At 43.5% G+C, this 16,951-nt stretch overlaps 1 protein-coding gene across 1 annotated transcript in view; it reads left to right on the top strand.

The window, feature by feature from the left end:
• Positions 1-16,951, top strand: part of ARHGEF2 (Rho/Rac guanine nucleotide exchange factor 2) — a 234,150-nt gene that overhangs the window by 61,872 nt on the left and 155,327 nt on the right. Inside the window, exons 6-7 of the mRNA XM_030187065.1 lie at positions 10,646-10,682; positions 13,479-13,602. Of these exons, the coding sequence (XP_030042925.1) occupies positions 10,646-10,682; positions 13,479-13,602 (161 nt within the window). The remainder of the gene's footprint in view (positions 1-10,645; positions 10,683-13,478; positions 13,603-16,951) is intronic.

The following is a 16,951-nucleotide window of genomic DNA, read 5'->3' as shown; positions in this document are numbered from 1 at the left end:
CTCGCTCCCCCCTGCATTAAAATCGTAACTTTTTTAGGCAGCCCCAGCTCCCCTCCCTCCCTCCCTTCCTCTCTTTCTCCTTTTTTAGAAAAAACAGCTCCCGCCATCCTCCGTCATCGCCGCCACCCCCCCCTTTCCACCGGGCCCCCCTTCGTCTGAAACTGGGCCCGTGCAGTGTCTCTCACCTCTGTGTGAAGGCACTGCACGGGCAAGAACAGCTGATCGCCTCCTCCGACGTCGCTCCGTTCCTCCTGGGCCCGCCCTCATCTGACGTAAATAACCTACGTGTTTGTTTTTGTGTTGTTTTTTTTTAACGTTTTTGGCATGCGCAGAGCAGCCAGCATAACGCTTGGCTGCTCTGCGCATGCTTTACGAGCCGATTATCGACGGTTTTAACGAAGGGTTAGAAAATGCAAGTGAGCTGCAACAAGCAGCTCATTTGCATTCCCTTTCCTTCGTGCATAGCCGTTCAGTACCGATTCGTTATGGAATTCAGTACAGAACGGCTCTAACGAGGACTTTTGTGCATCTTGCCCAGAGAGTCCTGCTTTTGTGAAAAGCTCCCAGAGGCCTTGAGTGTACATAGAGCAGACAGAGCCCTGGTCAAACAATTTGCAAAGAACACAGCTGCCCTTCATCCCTCCACATCACACGAGGACCACCCCTAACATCAGCACCTACTATTCTCTGGAGGTTTCCCATCTAAGTACTAGCCCTGAGATAGTGCAAGATTGGACTCTAGAGCCAGAAGGATGTGGGTGTGTGTGACAGAAATGATAGCTTCCTTGAGTGCATGGGAGAAGGCTCTGATCTTTCTGGGAGCTAATGGTACAGTGAATCTGTCATGTCCTTTGGCTACACCCTAGCCCAGAGGTCTTTACTCCCACTTCTCAAAGTCTGCAATCCAGCCAGGTTTTCAGGATATCTGCATATAATAGAGGTAGTGGTTATGCAAATCTCTCTCATGCATATTTATTAAATCAACCCTTAAGTAACTACACATATATTTTTATACTTTTTTCTTTTATTGTAAACATATAACAAATCATTTCTCTACATATATATTTCCTAATGATTTTTTCTATATTCCTCTTTTCCTCTATCACTCGTCCAATCCACTCTCTCCTTTCATTCATACACCATGTATTCATACACCTTATATTCTTCTATTATATTTGTCCCTTTGGGACCCAAAGTGCATGGGATCAAAACTTTCTAAACACTTTTTTAAAGCGAAGATTCCACTCAATGTTCACAAGTTCTTAAATCGATCCACTATAGTGAATTCCACTCTATGTTCACAAGTTCTTAAATCGATCTACCATAGTACTCAAAATCCTCAATCCACAATATACTTGGTTTTCTTCCTTAGTATTTCTTCTTTTCTATATACCACTTCCAACCTTGTATCAAAAGATCTTCAATTTGTGTTAATATCCACTGGAAAATTTCTCTTTCATTCCCATGACATTTCAGTCCTTTAGCGTCTCACTGTCCAGTTTATATACTGCACCTCACCAACTTTCAATCACCAACATGACCTCAGTTGGTCAGCTTAATGATCAGCTCCCAACAGCGTTCATTGAAAGTTGATTGAAAGTTGGTGAGGTGCAGTATATAAACTGGACAGTGAGACGCTAAAGGACTGAAGTGTCATGGGAATGAAAGAGAAAGTTTCCAGTGGATATTAACACAAATTGAAGATCTTTTGATACAAGGTTGGAAGTGGTATATAGAAAAGAAGAAATACTAAGGAAGAAAACCAAGTATATTGTGGATTGAGGATTTTGAGTACTATGGTAGATTGATTTAAGAACTTGTGAACATAGAGTGGAATCTTCGCTTTGAAAAAATGTTTAAAAAGTTTTGATCCCATAATATATAATAGAAGAATATAAGATGTATGAATACATGGTGTATGAATGAAAGGAGAGAGTGGATTGGACAAGTGATAGAGGAAAAAAGGAATATAGAAAAACCATTAGGAAATATATATGTAGAGAAATGATTTGTTATATGTTTACAATAAAAGAAAAAATTAAAAAATATATATGTATAGTTACTTAAGGGTTGATTTAAATATAATGTGTAACTAAGAAGGAACAAGGAGCTCATTGTTGGGTGTAATGCATATTCTTAGAGATATCCTGAAAACCTGACCTGAAGAATGGGAGTGAATGCCCCAAGGTCCTAGCCAGCAGTATCATCATGTGTCCGCCAGGGGGAGACCCGAGACTAAAAAAGAATTCAAACACCAGCTAAATGCGATGATCTGGTCATTTCGTCCCCTTCCTCGCCCGAGTCTAAACTGCTAGAGACCTACTGCAAATCATGTACCCTCCAAATAAATCTGAAAAAGACAGAGATCATGGATTTTCCAGAAAAGGACAAAATTCTTCCTGCATAAATAAAGTTAAGCACGCTTGAAAATGTACATAGCATGACCTAATATTGTGTGAACATAAGAGTAGCCATACTCGGTCAGACCAATAGTCCATCTAGCCAAGTATCCTGTTTCCAAACAGTGGCCAAGCCAGGTCACAAGTATTTGTCAGAAAAAGCAGTTGCTTCCCCATGTTTGTCTCAATAGCAAACTATGGGCTTTTCCTCCGGGAACTTGCCCAACCCTTTTTTAAATCCAGATATGCTAACTGCTGTTACCACATCCTCTGACAAAGAGTTCCAGAGCTTAACTATTCATTGAGTGAAAAAATATTTCCTCCTATTTTAAAAGTATTTCCATGTAACTTCCTTGAGTGTCCCCTAGTCATTGGACTTTTGGAATGAATAAAAAAATTGATTTACTTCTACTCGTTCTGCACCACTCAGGATTTTGTAGGCCTTTTATGTGCATCAGACAGTTTTAAATGGCTATAAAACACTACATGAAAAAAAATACAGGCATTGAACAAATCTCTCCCAGTAAAACTGCCCCTCAATCAACCCTCTTCCACAGGAATAAGGTCTGAAGGCCTATCATTAACCCCCAGAAGAAACCCAGCACCACTAGATCTGCAAACAGATCCTGCGTCCACCGAAAAGCCTTCAATAATGACTGCAGAACAAAAAGTGTAGGGAGTGGAACATGGACGGAGCCAGAAGTTATCTGGACAGTGTCCAGATACTATACAGGGAAGTAGGACCACAGACTGGGTGCCAGCTCTAAATAAAGGCGATACCCACAGAACTGCCAGCTGCCAACCGAGACAAAGTTTTTGATACTGGTGGCCAGATATGGTCTGACACTGGATATCCAGATCTAAATCTATGTTGGCCAGAGTTTAAAAATAAAAAAGACTGCCGTGGACTGAATGTTGCCCAGTTGGTGTCATCACGGTGAGGTTGCATCATGGAGTGATACAGAGGCATTATAATATTCTTGGTCTTATTTTCCATTCCTTTCCTAATAATTCCTAGCATCCTGTTTGCTTTTTTGGCCACCACTGCACACCGGGCAGAAGATTTCAGCGTACTGACTACAATTTAATTATTTATTTATTGAGATTTATTAACCGCCTTTATGAAGAGATTCACCCAAGCTTCCTCCACTGTTCTGTGATGCAGCACAAAACCCTGCAAAAAGCATACTCAACATATAGGTAGCAAGCCAGCTCCAACACCAACTACAACCTGGCCTACGAAACGCAGGCACTGCAAACACTGCAACATGCACTACAACACCAGTATACCTCCTACTGAGAGAGAAGAAGAAGCTGAATGCTACAGATTCCTACACACTAGCAGAATATCTGACCTTGGTCACGCATACAGGACACAGAGAGATTATCATCAAATACAGAATTGGTGACCACAATCTAGAAATAGAAAAATGCAGACACAAACGGAACTGGAAATCCCAAGAAGACAGACTCTGCTTGAAATGTAGTGCTGGAGATAAAGAAATAGAAATGCATTTCCTATTGCTCCGTGCAAAATACAAAGATATCAGCGAAAAACATTCCCCAAAACAAAGAGAGAAAATCAAAGAATGAGCAGGAAAACCTCTATATAATCCTGGGGAAATAGAAACAGAAATGCATTTCCTCTTGTACTAACATAAGAATAGCCATAAGGTCAGACCAATGGTCCATCTAGACCAGTATCCTGCTTCCAACAGTGGCCAATCCAGGACACAAGTACCTGGCAGAAAACCAATTAGTAACAACATTCCAGAACCTCAAAGAGTAACAAGATTCCGGAATCCCAAAGAATAGCAAGATTCCATGCAGAATCTCAAAGAGTAGTAACATTGTACCTGGCAGAAACCCAAATAGTGACAACATTCCAAGCTGCCAATCCCAGGGCAAGCAGTAGCTTCCCTCATGTCTATCTCAATAACATACTATGGACTTTTCCTCCAGAAACTTGTCCAAACCTTTTTAAAACCCAGATATGCTAACCGTTGTTACCACATCCTCCGGCAATAAATAACTATTCTTTGAGTAAAAAAATATTCCCTCCAATTTGTTTTAAAAGCATTTCCTTGTAATATAATTGAGCATCCCCTGGTCTTTGTACTTTTTGAAACAATGAAAAATCAATTCACTTTACAAGTTCTATTCTACTCAGGATTTTGTAGACCTCAGTCGTATCTCCCCTCATCCGTCTCTTTTTCAAGCTGAAGAGCCCTAACCTACTACTACTACTTAACATTTCTAAAGCGCTACTAGGGTTACGCAGCGCTGTACAATTTACATAGAGGGACAGTCCCTGCTCAAAGAGCTTACAATCTAGAAGACAAGTGAACGGTCAGTTCGATAGGGGCAGTCACATTGGGGCAGTCTGGATTTACTGAACGGTAAGAGTTAGGTGCCGAACGCAGCAATGAAGAGGTGGGTTTTAAGCAAAGACTTGAAGATGGGCAGGAGGGGGCTTGGTGTATGGGCTCAGGAAGGTTGTTCCAAGCATAGGGTGAGGCGAGGCAGAATGAGTGGAGCCTGGAGTTGGCAGTGGTGGAGAAGGGTACTGAGAGGAGGGATTTATCCTGTGAAAGGAGGTCTTTCCTCATATGAGAGGAGTTCCATACCCTTTATCATTTTTGTCACTTTTCTTTGAACCTTTTCTGATTCAGTTGTATTGTTTTTGAGATACGGTGACCAGAACTGAATGCAATACTCAAGGTGAGGTTGCATCATGAAGTGATACAGAAGCATTATAATATTCTTGGTCTTATTTTCCATTCCTTTCCTAATAATTCCTAGCATCCTGTTTGCTTTTTTGGCCACCACTGCACACCGGGCAGAAGATTTCAGCATATTGACCTGCAATTTAATTATTTATTTATAGCAGGTACAGTTTAACATAAAATTTGCAATTTTGTTAACAGCATAACAAAGGTAAAATGACCAAGAATAAACATAAATACAATAAATGAGGTAAACTTGAACAGTACATTGAAACCTAATAATAGAATTACCGTGAAGCAGTATCAAAAATATGCACATTTAATAGCACTGGAATTCAAATACCAGAGATATAATACAATGTTAGCATAATACTAATGATACACCTAATAAGCAGGCATTAAAACATTCAGCTAAAGATTTTCTACAATACGGCTTACCATATGAGGGACCAAGAGCAGATATATGATGGGACCAAGATGCGTAGTACAGAGTCAGTTGGGATTAACTTGATGGTTAGCTAAACTCAGGGCAAGTTCTTTGTATAGTTAATGGCACCTTGATCTTTTTCTTGGATGCTGACTCCCAAGGTGGACCCTAGCATCAGGTAACTATGATTCAAATTATTCTTCTCAATGTGCATCACTTTGCATTTGTCCACATTAAATTTCATCTGCCATTGGATGTAAAAGTATTTTAATTTTCTGTGGTCTTCCTTCAATTTTCACAGTCTGCATGTGTTTTGACTGCTTTGAATAGTTTTATGTCATCTGAAAACTTAATCACCTCGGTTGTCGTTCTGAATTCAAGATCATTTACAAATATGTTAAATAGCACCGGTCCAAGTACAGATCCCTGCAGCACTCTACTATTCACCTGCCTCCACTGGACATTTAACCCCACCCTCATAACCAATTCCTAATCCACACTGCCTCCTATTCCATGACTCTTTAATTTTCTTAGGAGTCTCTCATGAACTTTATATGAATTTTATCAAAAGCTTTCTGAAAATCTACTCACCTTTGTCCACATGTTTATTCACTCCATCAAAGAAATGAAGTAAATTGGTGAGGCAAAACTTCCCTTGGCTGAATCCATGCTGACTCTGAATGAGGAGGAAAACCTCTGCATAATCCTGGAGAAATAGAAACAGAAATGCATTTCCTCCTGTACTGTGCAAAATACAGAGAGATCAGAGATGCATATTCCCCAACACTAACAGAGAAAATCAAACACTTCCCACAAAAGAATAAGCAGGAAAAACTCCATATAATCCTGAGGGAAAGAGGATAAACAGTAACTGGAGCAGAAAAATATGATATATCCCACCACCAGGTGCTAAATATGACCTGACCAGAGACAGTGCGGGCCTGCACCTGAACCGGGCAACACATCTACAATTGATGTCAACAAAGACAAAAAGATTCTCTTATGGAACATAACATGAGCAGTGAATAGATCTATTGAAAATAAGGAGGAAAAAGCCTCAAGAAGATCCCAGCTACAAACAGTGGGAGCAGGATTGCTTCATCATCGGCAAAAAACCCGCCTTAATGTTGCTTAAAGTATTTTAAGAATGACAACTTTGTCAAATTTTAGTTCAACAATTTAAGAATGGCATGAACAGCTATCAATACTTAGCTAAATGGTCCTTTCTTCTTTCAATGGACAGACTGTGACCGTGGCCAGCGTTTCGTCTAGCTGCTTCAGGGTCAAACGGCCAGAAATTTAAACTCCGTTCATAACAGTAACGGTCTGTCTATTGAAGGAAGGAAGTTAGGATTATTTAGCTAAGTATTGATAGCTGTTCATGCCATTCTTAAATTGTTTAAGTACATTTTGACAAAGTTGTCATTCTTACAATACTTTAACCAACTTTAAGGAGGTTTTTTTGCCGATGATGAAGCAGTCCTGCTCCCGCTGTTTGTAGCTGGGAGCTTCTTGAGGCTTTTTCCTCCTTATTTTCAATAGATCTATTCATGCTGTGTTCCATAAGAGAATCTTTTTGTCTTTGTTGTTGTCATTAGTATCTGTGGAGTTCTCTTCCTCAAGTAATTTTTTTAAATAGTTTATACCTAAACACATCTACAATTGTCATGCCAATAAAGTTATCTGAATATGAGTGCTAAAACCATCTGGTCCCTCAGGATGGGAAATGGAACTTGATATACTGCCTTTCTGAGGTTTTTGCAACTACATTCAAAGCAGTTTACATATATTCAGGTACTTATTTTGCACCAGGATCTAGTGAATTATGTTTATTTATCATAGACATGGTGGATAAATGGTTTCTGAAGTCAGGCCCTAGTCAAATGTGCCCTGTGACCTGAGTTCCTGGAAGCCCGTTAATAAATCACTATAAACTCTTTCACAAAATAAGTTGACAATAATACTTTAACACCGTAATTATAAGTGAATTGCAATCAGAAAAAAATTATTGAAAAGGGAAAAAGCCTCAGTTCCCGCTCCTCCACCCAATTTTGTCTTTGTAAAGGATGATGGAATCACTAGCAAGTTTAAACTCCTCATTGGCATAAAAAACCTTTCAGAAAAAGATTGCTAAAACTTCATTTATTTTCAATTCCATGGGGACCAAACATAGTGACTCCAAAAAGAAAAAAATACAAAAAAGCAAACTTAGCTCCTGCTTTTCAATTTGTAGACATTCAATCACATCGACTGTGGCCAAAGTTTCGCCAAAAGCGCTGTCTTGAATGCACTATTTCTCAGCGGCGCATGGTGCATTCAAAGATTGATAAAGAATTTTTTTCTGTCATGTCTTGATACAGCGTTTTTGGCGAAACTTTGGCCACAGTCAATGTGAATGAATGTCTACAAGTTGAAAAGTATTATTCTATTAAAGCTAAGTTTTTTCTTTTTGGAATCACTATGTTTTGGAAATTGGAATTGAAAATAAATGAAGTTTTATCGATCTTTTTCTGAAAAGGGTATTTTATGCCGATGAGGAGTTTAAACCCGCTAGTGATTCCAACATCCTTTACAAAGAATAAATTGGGTGGAGAAGCGGGAAGTGAGGTTTTTTTCAGTTTTCAATCATTTTTTTCTGATTGCAACTCATTTATAATTAAGGTGTTAAAGTATTATGTCAACTTATTTTGTGAAAGAGTTTATAGTATTTTATAGCAATATATTGAAACTCTTTTCACTGTCTTTTTTTCATTGGATAGCCTGTTAATAAATGCCAAGTGGTCCTGGTATACACGCAGGCATGATGCATGCCAAGGGATCACAGATTGGAAAATCTAGCAGCTGCCTAAAAGACCATTAACGCTAGATGTGACTGGTTTTAAATTGAAGGGCATGAGCTCAGGGAAGACACAGTGATAACAGAGGTGGGGGAAAGAGGGGTGAGATTCCCAAAAGCCATTCATCTTTAGCTGCTCTGTGGCATACAGTAAGATATAATACCTTGCACCATGGTCACAGACAGAGAGTCAGTGAGACAGGGACAGAACTGGGGATTAGAACTGATAAACAATGAAATAAAGTGACCCCCCCCCCAGGGTCTTACACAGATTCAGTGACAGAGCCAGGAGAAGATCTATATACTGTGGAAGAAGGCAGCAGGGTTGCCAGGTGGAAATTTTTTTTCCAGCCCAATCCAGCCCAAAAAACAGCCCAAAACCCGCCCAAACACAAACCCCGCCCCTGACACCCCCACCCCCGCGTCATCACCCCGCCCCCGCCGTCATCAACCCCGCCCCCGCCGTCACCGGCCCCGCCTCCCACGTCATCGGCCCCGCCTCCCCGTCATCGGCCCCGCCTCCCACGTCATCGGCCCCGCCTCCCACGTCACTAACCCCGCCCAAAACGTCACTAACCCCGCCCAAAATGTCACTAACCCCGCCCCCCGCGGCCGAAAAAACCGCCCTGAAGCCCAAAAACAGCCCAAAAAACCGCAACCCGCCGCAGGCAAAAATTTCCCGCGGCTGGTCACGGAAAACCGCCCAATTGGGCGGTAAAACCGCCCACCTGGCAACACTGGAAGGCAGGAGAGGGGAGATATGATAGAGATGTTTAGATACCTCCAGAGCATACGTGCAGAGGAGGCAAGTCTCTTTCAACTGAAAGGAAGCTCTGGAATGAGGGGGCATAGGATAAAGGTGAAAGGGGACAGACTCTGGAGTAACCTGAGGAAATAATTCTTCATGGAATGGCCTCCCAGTGGAGGTGGTGGAGATTGAGATTATATCTGAATTCAAGAAAGCTTGAGACAGATATATAGGATCTCTAAGGGAGAGGAAGGGAGAATGGATGGTATGGTTGGGCAGACTGGATAGGCCATATTGTCTTTTTCTGTCTTAATTTTTCTATATTTCTATGAGAACTGAGGACCAGATAGGTAAATCAATTCATCGCCAGCTCACACACAGAGTCAGGGAAACGTAAAGAGACTCAGGTTAGGGTCAGAGGCAGAGTTGAGGTTCATTACTGAGGAATAGGGAGATACACAGAGAGTTAGTGCCTTCAACTTAAGTTGTTTCAGGCTGTTTTTTTATTATATCTTTTGTGGTGTTCGTTTTTATGTTGGCTTATGTTGTGATCTTCTAATGTGAAATTCCAGTTCAAACATACTCTTATCCACTCACATTGACTCAGCACATAGGAGGAGGAAAAGACTTCAGTGACTGAGTTGGCTTGTGACAATAATTGCCAAATAGCCTCACAACTGACACATCCTTAGTCTGAAAAACCTCCCCTCATTTAATCTAAAGTTGACACTTTTTTTCCCTTTAATTCTTTACACTCCCAATAATACCGAGCTCAATGACTCAGTTCAAATACAATGTACACAAACACTGCGTATTATTCAGGTCAAGAGGTTTCCAGTGCAATACAAATGCAGTGCAAACATTTCTCAACACTTATCTTATGCAGCTAGAATACAAAATTAATGAAAAGAACATGCACCAGCTGGATTTCTGATGATGAACAGCCCGGCAGCAGCCACTGCAGCAAAAGCAATAGAAATTAATAGTTTCAAAAGAGGTTTTTTTTTTAAAAATCTATTTCACCTTTTAAAAGAGGAACAAGTATATATTTCAGTGTGTTGGATGTTCTTGTTGAAAAAAAAAAAGCCTTTACATGGAACTTCTGCTTTCTAAACCAAAGTGTCACTAAGCTAGAGAAATACTTTTTCTCTAAACTTTTCAGAGTAGCCTTTTTTCCTGAATAGAGGGAGAAGATGGAAAATCCCCTCCCCCCCTGCCAGCTATGGTCCACTTACGTTACTAACCACTGACCACGTCCCTTTTGCGTTTCCTGGTGACCATGTGATGGGTGGCCCTTTCCATTACAGCCCAAACCTGCCTCCCCGCCTTCCTTCCGTGGCTTGAAAGCTTCACACAGAGCCCCTGGAAACTGCATATTCTAAAAGGACTCTCCATGGAGTGTTTGAGGAGGGTTTGCTCCTCCTGTGGTTTGGTCTTTTGGTTTTTAGCTTTTGGGTGCTGAACCTCATGTTATGAGGTCCCACAGCTCTGTTTTTCTCCCTTTTACAGATGTTTCCTTTGGCTCTGGGAGATACCACATAAACGGGTGAGTACATGTCACAGCCTCCACATGTAGCGTTGCTGGGCCTGACATTCATAAAAAGCTGAGTTTCTCAATGGACAAAGGTTCCAAAGTTAACCTTCTAAATTTGTGCCCTATTTTCAGCTGAAAATTCATGTTAATTTAGGGGCTTTAAGTTGTGCTCATAAATATAAGTCTACCATTCATTTGGTTCGATTTATGAGCCCAGTACTATGCTCTTAACTTCGTTTCCCCACCTGAATCTGCCTCTGTTCTCACCCACTTTTTAGGAGTCTAGGGGTAGATATTCAAAGCAATTTAAACAGCTAGAAGAGGAAGGGGGACATTCCAGGAGAGTGAGGTGAGGGATTGGAGGAACTGAGGACCCCCTTGAATTTATGCGGACCCCAACTGAATATCGGCCAGGACCCGCATAAGCTCCGGCAGCTTGCAGGGGTCCCATGAGCCTTCGATATTCAATGCCAGTGCCTGGACTTGGCCCAGCATTGAATATTGGGCCCTAATTTAGCTGGCGATGGATGGTGTTTCAAATAATGTTGATTGCCGCTGGCTGAATATTGACCAGTTAGTGAAATTTTGAGTATGAAGTTATGCACTCAACCCAAGTATATTTTCAAAGCCAATTTATAAGCATAACTCTCAAAGGGCCCTGTTTACAAAGGTATGCTAGCATTTTTAGTGCTCACTAAAACTTAGAGCGTGCTAATTGTATAGATGCCCATAGGAATATTATGGGCATCATGGTTAGCGTACGCTAAAAACATTAGTGCATCTTTGTAAACAGGGCCTAAAGTTAGAAGTATAAATCCTTTGAACATTGGACCTGTTGTGTTTAAGTAGTGGCATACCAAGGGGGGTGGGGTGGGGGCGGTCCGCCCCGGGTGCACGCCGCTGGGGGGGGGGGTGCTGCAGTGCGCGCCTGTCGGCTCCGAGTTCGCTAACTTCGCTCGTTCGCTGCAGCTCCCTCTGCCCTGGAACAGGTTACTTCCTGTTCCGGGGCAGAGGGAGCTGCAGCGAACGAGCGAGATTAGTGAACTCAGAGCCGACAGGTGCGCGCCGTGGCACATCCCCCCCAGCGGCGTGCACCCGGGGGGGTGTAATTTCGCAGGGGGGGCGCATCGGCGATCCGCCCCGGGTGTCATCCAGGCTAGGAACGCCACTGTGTTAAAGAGACGCTAATTTGCCAGCCAGCTCCAGGTCTCCAGAAACAGACAGCACTGCTGCCAATTTACTCCCAGTGTGACTGTACACTTCGTTTTTCTGGCCCATCATCAGGGAAACCAGATACCAAGTTACCCAGTTCCAGGCGGGAGACTTTTTGGCCAGTCCTGGTTTTGAACTTACCTCCCAAAGCAATGTGGGATTTGCAGTGCCTGATCCTGCCCATTGAAATCAGTGCTGCCAGTCCCACAATGCACCATGATGAGGTGGTTAGAAATCCAGGACTGTCTCAAAATCTGCAGCCTGGAAGTAGGTAACTTTGGCATCTTTGGGGAAACTCAAGATTCCAGTCCTGAGATGCTCTGGGGTAAAACCAGGATGAACTCAATCTGTCTCTGTGGACCTGGAGCACAACCTGCTGTCCTGTTTATAAAATCACTAGGAGTCCTCATAGCTATTTCTCATGTTATCCATCCAGGAAGGCCAAAAACTGAGTGGTCCTTGCTTAAAGTGAAACCTCACAGGTGCAAGTGAGACATGTACCACCCCTGAGGCAGTGACTGTCTGACCCCTGCCCCTCTCTAGCTGTATGTTATATATCACCTAGTTGTGCAGATGGGAAACCAGCATGTTTCACAGATTCACACTTGGCAAACAAGTTTGCAGCCAGCACTGGGGTGAAAGACCTAGTAGCACATTTCTGGTGCCCGGAGACCAAAGTCCCAGGCAGCTATGGATTGCGGTGCCTAGAACAGAGGCCTTCATTGGACATATAACCTATATCCTGAGGACCTGCAACCAGGTCCGTAGCTATGGGGAGCCACGGGGGCCTGGGCCCCCGCAAATTTCATCCAGGCCTCTGGTTTGGTTGGCAGGGGTCCCCAACCCATGCCAGCCAAAGCCTTCAGCGCAGTCTCCCACGCAGCCGCATTTGCAGCCTGCTCCCTGCTCTTCTTTCTTCTTGCTCCTCCTGTGCACGCTGATGCTCAGCGGTCTCTGGTGCAGCCGCATTCGCTGCCTGCCCCCTGCTCGTCTTTCTTCTTGTTCCTCCTGTGCACGCTGATGCTCAGCGGTCTCTGGTGCAGCCGCGTTCGCTGCCTGCCCCCTGCTCGTCTTTCTTCTTGTTCCTCCTGTGCACGCTGACGCGTCAGCATGCACAGGAGGAGAAAGAAGAAAGAAGAGCAGGGGGCAGGCAGTGAACGCAGCTGCTCCGGAGACCACACTGAAGAAGGCTTTGGCTGGCGGGGGTTGGGGACCCCCGCCAGCAAATGTATTTGTTTGTAAGGGGGTGAGGTGAGGCGAGGCAAGGTGGTGGGGGGGCGAGGAGGCGAGGTGGTGGGTGGGGGGGGGCAGCACTCAAAATGTGCCCCCAACCTCGGGCTCTGGCCCCCTCCCACCGTGAGGTCTGGCTACGCCCCTGCCTACGACCCACTGGGGTACTCTCATGTCACCTTTGGACTGTAATTTTCATGGATCTGCTTACAGTCTGATTTCCACAGATGCCACTGGCCAGTACAATAATTATGGGCCATGACTGAGATTCTGATGGATTTAGCACCCCGTTTTAAGCTGGATTGCTTCTGTTCCTGCCCTCGCTCACTAGTGGAACTGATATTCTTGTTCTTGTGTCCGGAACAGTTTTGGGAGCCTCAGCCAGCTGGACACTGTGGAGAGCGGTGGTCGGGAGAACGAAAGGCGAGAGGAGAGTACGCTGGAACGGACTCTGAGTTTCATTAAGAAAGTGACTGGTGGGAAAGGAAAGGTAGGAGAATGTACTTGTTGATCAGAAGCCATGAGTGGTCTCTGCAGTGTGTGTTACGGGTGTGGTACTGATGCAGGATTTTAGGAGAAAATCCAGGCTCACTTGAAATCCATATCAGGTTTCTAGTCTTGCTTTTGCTTAGTGAAATCACACCTAAACAAGGCTTGCATGTGCCCCTGAATTCTCAAGTATGGCATCATCCCTGGATAACACTTACCTTGTTTCAGTATAAACTATCCCAGCCCACTGTGAATCTATGTAGAATCAGAACTGGAGGACCAGATATGTGCTGGGAGAAAGCCTGAACCTGATGGTTGCCTTGCTATTCTTGATGAGACTTCTGAAAGGTTGGCTTGGTCTCATAAATCACTGATGTGACTTATTTCTAGACTGGATAAGGGTAGAGACCATTGTGAGTTTCTGAAACTGGGAAATTTAAAGGGGACTGATAGCTCCAACTAGCCCCAAATATTATTGCCCCTTTCCTGGAGTTATGCCTGCTTGTCGACCAAACCTATAACCATATAGCCTTATATCTGAGACAAGATGTGCAAAGAGGGTGTTAAACAGAAGGCCTCTCATTTCCCTCCTATAATAGTAATTCAGTTTCTCACCTGCTTTTCCAAATAATGCTCAAGACAGTTTACTGCATATATTAGCATTTCAGGTACAAGTTCCTTCCCCAGGGAGCTTACAGTCAAAGGGGCCGATGCAGAAAGCCTAACTACGCTGTTACCGCCGGGTGTGTGAGCACATTATTAAGTGCAGAACGCAGAGAAGGGCTGAGTATGCAAGTTAACTCACACGGAAGACATGGCCGCACGCTGTATTAAAATGTACGGTAACAAGCTCATTTAAGTATTTTGTGCAACGCAGAGAGCTTTCGATGCATGCAAATTTGTGAGAATTTTTTCACCAGGTCCAGGGCTGTGTTGAGTAGGGCTACCATATGTCCGGGTTTCCCCGGACATGGTTGGGGGTCCAGGCAGTTTTTTCAAAGCTGCCTGTTTGTCTGGGTTTCTGGGCTGGCTCGCCTTCCTCAGGGTGCCCTCCCCAAGCCTACCTCAATGTGCCCTGGTCGTCTAGTGGTCTCTTTGAGGCAAGAAATAACCCCACGCTGATCTGCTTGCTGCCGCCGATTCTTAAAATCAAGTGTGGTACCGGAATATTGGAGGGTGGCCAATGTAACGCCGATTTTTTAAAAAGGTTCCAGAGGAGATCCAGGAAATTACAGACCAGTGAGTCTGACATCGGTGCCGGGCAAAATGGTAGAGACTATTAATAAGAACAAAATTACAGAGCATATTCAAAAGCATGGATTAATGAGACAAAGTCAACATGGATTTAGTGAAGGGAAATCTTGCCTCATCAATCTACTACATTTCTTTGAAGGGGTGAACAAACATGTGGATAAAGGGGAGCCGGTTGATATTGTGTATCTGAATTTTCAGAAGATGTTTGACAAAGTACCTCATGAAAGACTCCAGAGGAAATTGGAGAGTCATGGGATAGGAGGTAGTGTTCTATTGTGGATTAAAAACTGGTTAAAAGATAGAAAACTGAGAGTAGGGTTAAATGGTCAGTATTCTCAATGGAGAAGGGTAGTTAGTGGGGTTCCTCAGGGGTCTGTGCTGAGACCGCTGCTTTTTAGTATATTTATAAATGAGCTAGAGATGGAAGTAACTAGTGAGGTAATTAAATTTGCTGATGACACAAAGTTATTCAAAGTCGTTAAATCGCGGGAGGATTGTGAAAAATTACAAGAGGACCTTACGAGACTGGGAGACTAGGCATCTAAATGGCAGATGACGTTTAATGTGAGCAAGTGCAAAGTGATGTATGTGGGAAAGAGGAACCTGAATTATAGCTACGTCATGCAAGGTTTCACGCTAGGCGTCACAGACCAAGAAAGGGATCTAGGTGTCGTCGTTGATGATACATTGAAACCTTCTGCTGAGTGTGCTACTGTGGCTAAGAAAGCAAATAGAATGTTAGGTATTATTAGGAAAGGAATGGAAAACATAAATGAGGATGTTATAATGCCTTTGTATCGCTCCATGGTGTGACCGCACCTCGAATATTTTGTTCAATTCTGGTCACCACATCTCAAAAAAGATAAAGTGGAATTAGAAAAGGTGCAGAGAAGGGCGACGAAAATGGTAAAGAGGATGGGATGACTTCCCTATGATGAAAGGTTAAAGTGACTAGGGCTCTTCAGCTTGGAGAAAAGGCGGGTGAGGGGAGATATGATAGAGGTCTATAAAATAATGAGTGGAGTTGAACAGGTAGATGTGAAGCATCTGTTTACGCTTTCCAAAAATACTAGGACTAGGGGGCATGTGATGAAGCTACAATGTAGTAAATTTAAAACGAATCGGAGAAAATGTTTCTTCACTCAACATGTAATTAAACTCTGGAATTCGTTGCCAGAGAATGTGGTAAAGGCATTTAGCTTAGTGGGGATTAAAAAAGGTTTGGATGGCTTCCTAAGGGAAAAGTCCATAGCCCATTATTAAAATGGATTTGGGGAAAATCCACTGCTTATTTCTTGGATAAGCGGCATAAGTTGTTTTGTACTTTTCTGGGATCTTGCCAGGTATATGTGACCTGGATTGGCCACTGTTGGAAACAGGATGCTGGGCTGATGGACCTTTGGTCTTTCCCAGTATGGCAATATTTGTACACTTCAAAATGGCTGCTGAGACTTCAAGTGGTGGGCCTTGTGAGACTTCCATGGAAGTCTCGCAAGGCCACTGCTTGAAGTCTTGACAGTCATTTTGAAGAAGCAGATGCAGTGGGCAGGAAATTGTGGGGTTCTTCCCTGCCCCAAAAAGGCCACTAGACCACCAGCGCATGTTGAGGTAGGTTTGGGAGGGCACCCTGACTCAGGGCTGGAGGGGAGGGGGATGGATGGATGGAGTCGTATGAGTGGGTGGAGGGAGGAAGGGAGAGGGCTGTAAAAAAGGTAGATGGAGTGTGGGTGCAGGGAAGGGGGACTGGAAAAAAGTTTGGGAAGGGGGACCTACATGGAGGTGTGTAAGGGAAACAGGGGAAATACAGTGCATGGATAGAAGGAGATGAAGAGGAGAGGAGAGGGGGTCATGCTGCTCATGAATGTTTGCTTTTTTGGAAATGTATATCTTTTCTAATTTTGTACGGAAGAAAATGCATTTATGTTCCTTTTACCAGTATTTTCACTGCTTATAGAATCTGGATGTCTGGGGGGGGGGGGGGGGGTCAAGATGACTGTGAAACAGGGTGTGGTGCAGCGCAGTGGTGTGGGACTGAGGACAAGCCAGGTGCAGGCTGAGGGCAGGGAAGCATTTTATTTGTTGTGGCCTCTTTTTTG

The sequence above is a fragment of the Microcaecilia unicolor genome, chromosome 14 (genome assembly GCF_901765095.1).
Source record: "Microcaecilia unicolor chromosome 14, aMicUni1.1, whole genome shotgun sequence".
NCBI classification, from domain to species: Eukaryota; Metazoa; Chordata; class Amphibia; order Gymnophiona; family Siphonopidae; genus Microcaecilia; species Microcaecilia unicolor.
This window is presented reverse-complemented; position numbering and strand designations above follow the sequence as displayed.